Genomic DNA, 8,405 nt, shown 5'->3' on the forward strand with positions numbered 1-8,405 from the left:
AGGAAGCAGGAAGAGGGGTGAGTGACGGCGGTCAGATGCCTGGGTGCCCACATAACACACACACAGGCACAGCCACTCATAGAAATGTAATCTGGGCACCAGCACGCGCCCTGGGAATTCTAGAAATCTACACAATGAAAAGCCCCAGAACAGCCCTTGAGCTGTGAGCAGCCAGGGCCAGCTGGGGCACTATGGCCAGGCCCTCCCCAGGCTGGGTTGGGCCCCCAGTCCCTGCCAGGGTGAACAGCCCACTGTGCCGCCCGCGGCCCGGCTCGTGCCCCAGGCGGGAATCCTGCGTATAAAACCAGCTGCCACAGGCCCCGGCTCCCACGCAGACCCTGCAGCCAGGCTCAGGGTGTGCCCTCTGCCAGGCGGGCGAGGCCCTCTCGCAGCTCACTCAGCTCAAACAGCCTGACGTCCAGCAGCTGTGCAGCCCGGCCCACCTCAGCCCGCGCCCGTTCCCGCTCGGCCCGGGCCTCCTCAAGGCTGCGCTCCGTTGCCCGCAGCTGATGCTCTAGCTCGGCATTTCGGGTCTCCAGGTCCTGCAGGGAGAAAGCAGGCAGGTTTTGGGGCCCCAACAAATCTCTAGGGTCACCAGCCCTGCTTGGGGCATTCAGCATCTGAGTGCCATCCCATCAAACTCCACTCTGGGCCATGCCAAGCCTTTTAGTCTCATCCTCCTTGAAGGGATAAGAGACACTCCCTGAGCCCTTGGCCAATTTAAAGGTCATAGAACCGATCACATCCCCCTTCTGCCCAAAACCCTTCTGTGACCCATTAGGCTGGGAACAAAACCCACATCACTCCCTCCTCTCCTTGTTCTTTCCAACTCAGCCTTGCCGGCTTCCTTGTGGTTCTCTGAACCACAATATTGAGTTTCTTTCCACTTCAGGGCCTTTGCATAGGCTGTGCACACTGTGCAGGAGACCAGAGGGAGCATCTCCCCAACTTCTCTTGGGTCCCCAGATCCTTTAACATCTTCACCTCCTGGACTCACGGGACATACCCCATCAACATTTTTCCGATAAAGTCTTCAGTGAAAGCCAGGCCACTCAGACCTGGGTTCAAATGCAGGCTCCTGACCTGAGGACTTGATGGGGTCAAGAATGGGAATTCAGCAGGGACTCAAAAATTGTTGAGGGGCTCCTGGGTGGCTCAGTCAGTTAAGCGTCTGCCTTTGACTTCAGTCATGATCTCGGGGTCCTGGGATCCAGCCCCATGTCAGGCTCCCTGCTCAGTGGGGAGCCTGCTTCTCTTTTTTCTTCTACCCCTCCCTGCCCAAGCTCTATCTCAAATAAATAAAATAGGTCTTAATTGCTTTTGAATCAAAGAATAGGAAACACTGTCCTAATAACAGTTGTCCTTTACAAAACACTGCCTGCAACTCAGGCTTTCCATGTACCCGGTCTTCCCAATCCTTCACAAACTTAGGCAAATCTCTTCCTCACCCCTTACAGGTTAAGAAACAGGCTTGGATAGGCACACAGCTGCCCAGGACCCAATAGGAAAGAAAGATCCCAGGTCTGTCCCACACCAAGAGCCGCCTGCCCCTGTGTTGTCACCCCACCCCACGACACACACCTGCACTTTCTGCTGCGCCTCCTCACGCTCCGTGGCGTCCAGGGCCTCACGGGGTCCACCAGTTTGGCTCTTCAGTGTCTGGATCTCCTAGAGAAGAGTTCCCAGGGTCTATTCTGGGGGTCCTGGCTCCCTTGTGGGATGTCAGGGAAGATGAAGCCCAGGGACACACACTCAGTGCTCACCTGGTCCTTGGTTTGCACTAGTGCCTCCAGCTGCTCCAGTGACTGGCCTGGCCCTTCCTTCTCACTGACCGAGGGTGGCTCTGCCGCCGCTGCCTGGGCCTCCAGCTCAGCCACCTGTGTGGACAGGAAAGTCAGCCCCTGACACCCAGCCTGAACTCTCCTGGGGAATCTGCCCTTGCTCGGTCACACCCATGACTAGGCACTCATCCCCTCTGATTGGGGCCACCACCATGCAGCAGGTAGGACTTTAGGGTTTGACAATGGTTGGCATTATCTCAGACCCATAATACAGAACAAGAAACTGAGGCGCAGAGAAATGACCTGCAGAGATCAGGTCATTTCACTGCCTGCAGCCAGGCAGTGAACCCAAGGACGGATAGGACCTGCGGAGGCCCGGACTCCCCAGCTGCTGGGGCCACTCGGAGTCTCTGGGAGGAAGGGATCCTCTCACCCGCTGCCGCAGCCTCTCGGCCTCTGCACGCTGGGCCTCCAGCTGCTGCCTCCACTGGGCGGCGGCGGCGTTGGCTTCTCGCAGGGCTCCCGCCAACTTGTTGTTGCTGTCCTGCAGCGCGAAGAATTCCGCCTCCCACTGCACCTCGCCCACGGAGCTGCAGGGGTGCAAGGGTTGGCGGCGCTAGACCCGGCCCCAAAGGGTAGGGGGCAGCGGCGGGGCCACCTGGGCAGGGCCTTGGCAGGGGCGGGGCCACCTGGGCGGGGTCTTGGCAGGGGCGGGGTCAAAGTAAGTGCCGGGTGCCCGCCCAGGGAGACGCACGGAACAGGCAGCGGCGTCAGCCCCTCGGGGCGTGCTCCGAACCCGGCGCGGGTTGGAGAGCGGGTTGGAGACATCGTGGGTTTAGAATTCGCTCGGGGAGGAGTGACCGAGACAGGGTTAGTCCCCGGGAGGGATGGGGTCGGGCAGGGGCGGCCCGAGGCGTGCTCGAAGGAGGAGCGCGTTGCAGGGGCGAGGTCGGCTCCAGGAGGGGCGGGAAGCGAGCCAGTCTCCTCCCCTTCCCGGGCCTTGGGTACAGTCCGATCCCGCGGCCCGTCGCGCCCCAAGGGCTTCTGAGGAGCTCCTCCGGGTGCCTGGCGTCCTGCCAACCCCTCTGCTCGCCCTACCCGCCTCACCCCTCGGACAGCATCTTCTTGAGCCGCTCGCGCTCGACGGGGCCGGGGACGTCCGCGCTCTGGCTACGGAACAGTTTCTCGTCGCCGGGGCCATTGGCGCTGACGAGGGGACTTGGGGGCACCTAAGGGCGTGGGCAGAAGAGGGGTCACACAGGGGTATGGCTTCGGCCAAGGACCAGTAAGGTCATGGTTGGGGTCAGCACTGATGTCACCGGTATTGTGACTGAAGGCGAGGGTCCTTTCCAGCCCTGGGATGCAAGCGCGCCCCTCTCCTCATCTACCCTCTGTGGCTCCCCATGGCCCCTGGGCCAGAGTTCCAGGCATTGGACCCCCACTTAGCCTCCCTGGGCTCTCACCAAGGCCCCAGGCACACCTGATTCAGGCTGGTCTAAATAAACCACTGAGACACTCAAAATCTGCAAAGGTGGGGGGAGCAATGTGAAGCCTCTGTGCTATTCCTTCATAGCAATGTCCTTCCCTGGGGCCAAATTTCCACCTGCTTTTAAGATTCAGACAGGAAGCCCTCTACCAGGCCGAATTCATTATGTATCCCCCTCACTGCCTGGCCCGCGGGCCCTGAGGGCAGGGAGCAGCCTGCTTTTTCATCTCTGTCACCCTCTTTCCCAGCCCTGGGCCTGGCACACAGTAGGTGGTCAGTAACTTATGCTGAATAAATTAGTGGGGGAAAGCTCCAGGGACAGTTTCTCACTTGGCCACCCCCCACCACCACCACCCCCATTAGCTATTTCAACCTCCGGGTTTTTACTCCGCCATCTAAGCTGGTTTGCCATCTAAGCTGGTTTCCAGGCCTTCGGTGATCCAAGGCTAGGCCGGACCCCTAGGATGTGCTCCTGAGCCTTTTCTTCCAAGGCTCCTGCTGTAGGTGGAGTTTTATGGGATCTGTGAGCATTTGGTCCTGGGTGCCCACACAGTACCTGGACCCTCAGTATCAGCTGAGTGACTGGCAGGCATGGGACAGGAAATACTGACCTGGTGGGCAGCGAGCGCCAGGGCTGGACTGGTGAGCTCCCCCCCATCCTGAGATTTCTCCCTCGCCAGCCTCGCTGCTTCCTTTACTTCCTGGAACTTCTCAGCAAACTGGGGGTGGGGTGGGGAGCAGAACAAACAGTCAAAGCCAACCCAGCCCCCTCTCCCAGGGCCTCACTTGGTCACCCCCACCCAGCACCAGCCTTGTCACTTTGAAAGGGACTTTAGGAGTCATGCATATCCTCTGGTCTCATGAACTGGAAGAGTGGTCAGGAGGCTTGGAATATGTTGTCCCAGTGAGCAGACTGAGTATCATGGTAGAGGTAGGATTTAGGTGGAGGTGAATTCCATGGAGCCACCTTGAGAAAGGGATCCCCTGGGACACCTGAGTGGCTCAGCGGTTGGGCATCTGCCTTCGGCTCAGGGTGTGATCCCAGAGTACAGGGATCGAGTCCCGAATAGGGCTTCCTTCGTGGAGCCTGCTTCTCCCTCTGCCTATGTCTCTGCCTCTTTCTCTGTGTGTCTCTCATGAATAAATAAATAAAATCTTGAAAAAAAAAAAAAAAAAGAAAGAAAGGAATCCCCTTCCTCTCAGTCAGGCTTATTTCAGCAAGGAGAGCCTCAGGTGGGTGCTGTCTTTAATGCCCCGGACACTTGTGAATATCTTTTTATAACACAGAGAAAGCAGGTCTTGGGCTCAGAGCCTCTGAGAGGCACCTGTACTCAGTGAAAAAGTAAATCACCCTCTTCTCATTCCTACTCTACCTATACCGATTTTCCAGTTAGGGTAGGATACACTGGTTTTCATTTTAAAATAAACTTCTTTAGTTTGAAAATAATTTTTTAAAGAAAATGTTTACACACAGACGGTCACTCGATTGGGGGGAAGAGACCAGTGCAAGTCCTTGGAGGGAAATCATCTCAAAAAACGGTTGAAGAGCAACTAAATACTCAGTGAGAAAAAATACTCCTGCTTTATACCACCCACAGAAATTAATTCAAGACCTAAATTTGAAAGGAAAATGAAAGCTTCTAGAAGCAAAGAGAATCCTCACGATCTCATTAGGAATCAGAAAGCACTACTCATCCAGGGGAACAATGGGATGAGACAATATTGAAGTCTGAAGACAGCAGAGGGTGGAGGGAGGCAATGATGAAGGTAGTGCTAGGGTGTGTGAGGGAACTCCCAACTCATCCCAGGCACCCAGAGAAGGGCGGGGTGTGTCCAAAATTGGAGCAGGTGGCCAGCAGAGCTGAGACATGAGCCAGGGAACCAGGAAGGGTTGTCTAATTCTCATGCCTATTCTACAGCACCTGCCCAGAGGCCCCCATGGCCCTAAGAGGAACCCCAGGCCCAGCCCTGTCCTTCCCGCCATGTAATCCTGCAAGCCCACCTGGGTCAGATGCTGCTCAGAAGCAAAGCCAAGGCCATAGACGGTGTTGGCACGACTGTCTGCCCACTGCCCAAACTTCTGGGAGGTTTTGGTAAAGGTCATGTTGGGGGTGACAGTGCTGTTGATGATGGCCTGGGAAGAGGGAAGAGGGGGGAACACAATTCAAGCTTGAGGAGACTGACAATAATGAACATGAGACCCCCAGGGCGTCACTTTGTATTAGCTCTTGGGAGGTTCTAGGTGTGAGCCATCTCAGGACAGAGACTGATTTAAGGGCTCCTCCCAACCCCCAGCCCCCAGGCACACAGCAGGGTAATGACTGGACCCAAACCTGCCTCTGAGACCTCAGGAGCCTGCCACCCCCACCCAGGCCCTGCCAGGACCTTGGCACCCCCAATGCTGATGATTCGGTAGACATTGCGGGTGGCATCATAGAAGTAGGAGACCGTGAGTGCGTGCTTGCCCGCGGGGATCCAGTTCCGCTTGGTGGCCGGGTCAATCTGGAACACATGTGCCCGTGTGCTGAAGATGGGCTGCTCCCTGCGTGGGGAGACGGTTCTCAGTGGGGCTGGGCATCCCCCAGGGGGCTCAGGGCCAAGCTGGGGAGGCAGGGGCTCACCTGGCTGTGGACATTGGTCAGGTTGGGTTGGGTGGGCTCCAAGAGGCAGCCAGAGGGATGGCAGGAGCTGCGGGTTCAGTCTCTGGGGGGAGAGAGGGATTATGAGTGTCTCCCCAGGACAGGCTTAAGGAAACCAAGTGGGTCCAACCTCAGGACCCACCACCAGCCACACCATTCATAGAACCTCAATTAAAAAGGTAAAGGAGGGATCCCTGGGTGGCGCAGAGGTTTGGTGCCTGCCTTTGGCCCAGGGCGCGATCCTGGAGATCCGGGATCGAATTCCACATCGGGCTCCCGGTGCATGGAGCCTGCTTCTCCCTCTGCCTGTGTCTCTGCCTCTCTCTCTCTCTCTCTCTCTCTCTCTCTGTGACTATCATAAATAAAAATTAAAAAAAAAAAAAAAAGGTAAAGGAATCAGCAGATCACTCAGCAAAAACACCCTGTCCCTCTCCTTTGGGAAGAAGCCCCCACACACTCTGAGCAGGAGATGACTCTCTGAGAGGAGGCAGGTGGCCCTGGATCTCCCAGCATAAACTTGTCAGCATGCTGGTTACTGAACCCAGAGTGACACCCCCTCAATCCTGGTGCTAGATAGAGAAGGCCAAGGTGAACTCCTACTTGGTATTTTCTGCCACATTCACTCATCACTCCCCAAACCAGGATCTCCATCAAAATGTGGGCCATCACCAGATGCCTCCTGGGAGACCAGTTCCTCCTAGATCCCACAGAGGGACCCCTCAGCTTCCACTCTAGGGCAGAGGCACACTTGGAGGCAGAGTCCAAATCCCCAGGGAGCTGCCAGCCTAGTTAAGAAGATGTAGCCAAACAAATTTACCCTGGTACCCACTAACCGGTTGCCCATGACCACTCTATCCCAATACCATGCAGGGCTGGGTGGCATCAAGGATTGGGAGATCCCCAGCCCCTCTTGCTGCCTCCAGCCACGACCTCACAGACACCAGGAATGGCTGCCCTGGAGAATTCCTTAACCTCACCTCTCTGCCTCCAAAACCTGCATCTGGGGGATCTGCAGGGGACCAGGAGGGACCTGGGGAAGGGAGGTGGCCAGTGGGGGAAGGGAGGCCCCCCGCGGAGCGGCCTCCCTGGTCAGAGGAGGGTTGCCCCCCCACCCTGTCCTGGGCAGCTGCTGCCCGGGTCACAGGGTCTGAAACCGGAGCCCCTGTGCGGGGGAGGGGCGGCAGCGCTGGCCCGGGTTGGGAGCAAGTCCTGGGTCGAAGCAGGGTTCCAGGGTGCAGGGGTCCCAGAAACCCAGGCCCTTCCGGCCCTGACGGTCCTGCCGCGACTTGCAGCTTTGGGGAAAGTTACTCACCAACTAGTCATGTGCCTCGGCCGCCGCCGGCCGCGGGGCTCCCGGAGGAGGCCCGGACCCCGCCCGGTGCCAGGATCCCCAGTTGCGTGTGGGGGCGAAGCCCCACCCCATGCGCCCCGGGCTGGGGGGCCTGGTATTCAGTAAGGAAAGAATTCCCATCCGCGTCAGAATCGGGGCGCCCAATGCGCTCCCCGACTTCGGGAAGTGCCACCCTCGACCCGGGAACTTCCGAGATTCGCGCGATGCCCCCCGACTCCGGGTCCAGAACTTCGGGGATCCCTCGCACCACCTCCGACTTCTAAATTCCGGGGACTCCCTGCCAGCTCTCCAGCCCCGGCCGGTGATTTCGGGATCCTCTCGTGCCGCCTCCCAACCCCAGGCCGGGGACGCCGGGGACCGCGCAGCCTCCTCCAACGCCGGGTCCGGAACTTTGGGAACCCCTCGCCCCGTGCCCTCTCCGCCCCCCGCTCCGGAACTTCGGGGCCCCTGCGCCCTCTCACGCCCTGGAGCTTCGGGGCTCCCCGGCCGCCCCCAGCCTCCCGGCCCGGAACTTCGGGGACCCCCGCGCCCTCGCCCCGGTCCTGGCGCCCGGGGGCCCCCGCGTCCCCCGCGTCCCCCGCGCAGGCTCGGACAGCCGGGCTCACCCTGCGGGCTCGGCGCCCCGCGAGTGTCCGGGCGCGAGTCGGGTGCTGCCCCGCGGCGCCGACTCCCCGCAGCCGGGCGCCCCGCTCGCTCGCTGGCTCCGGGGCCCGCGCCCTCCGCGCCGCCCTCCGCGCCGCCCTCCGCGCCGCCCGCGCCTTTGTCTGCGCCTCCGCCGCCGCCCGCGCCGCCTCCGGTCCCATCGCGGCCGGTCCCGACGCGGCCGCCGCCCGCCCCGCCTCCCCGGGCCGCCGAGGCCGCCCCGCAGCGCCCCCTGCCGGCCCTCCGCGGCGGGGGAGAGGGGGAGAGGGAGGGGCGGAAGCCGGGAGCGGGGCGGGACGGGACTCCCTGGGGGCGGGGTGGGGGGGGTGAAGGGCGGGGAAGAGGGCCGGGGCGGATGGGGACGAGACCCAGACCCAGAGGCAGAGATATGAGGGAGAGACACAGGAGGAGACAGATGGAGGATGGGGCTTCATCCTCCTGTCGGGGCGGCCCTGGCCCTCGGGGCACTGCCTGAGGTCATGACCTTCTGCCTTTGATGGGAGTCC

At 60.0% G+C, this 8,405-nt stretch overlaps 1 protein-coding gene across 1 annotated transcript; it reads right to left on the reverse strand.

The window, feature by feature from the left end:
• Positions 1 to 73: 73 nt before the first annotated feature.
• HOMER3 (homer scaffold protein 3) lies at positions 74 to 8,036 on the reverse strand. Its single transcript, XM_041763949.1, has 10 exons — positions 7,863 to 8,036; positions 5,889 to 5,970; positions 5,653 to 5,809; positions 5,270 to 5,401; positions 3,879 to 3,986; positions 2,889 to 3,010; positions 2,215 to 2,371; positions 1,764 to 1,877; positions 1,582 to 1,668; positions 74 to 542 (listed from the first exon to the last, which is right to left on the reverse strand). Exons 2-10 carry the CDS (start codon positions 5,900 to 5,902, stop codon positions 351 to 353), a joined length of 1,083 nt encoding a protein of 360 aa, XP_041619883.1. The 5' UTR covers positions 5,903 to 5,970; positions 7,863 to 8,036; the 3' UTR covers positions 74 to 350.
• Between the last annotated feature and the right edge of the window lie 369 nt (positions 8,037 to 8,405).

Source organism: Vulpes lagopus, chromosome 7 (assembly GCF_018345385.1).
Source record: "Vulpes lagopus strain Blue_001 chromosome 7, ASM1834538v1, whole genome shotgun sequence".
Taxonomy (NCBI): domain Eukaryota; kingdom Metazoa; phylum Chordata; class Mammalia; order Carnivora; family Canidae; genus Vulpes; species Vulpes lagopus.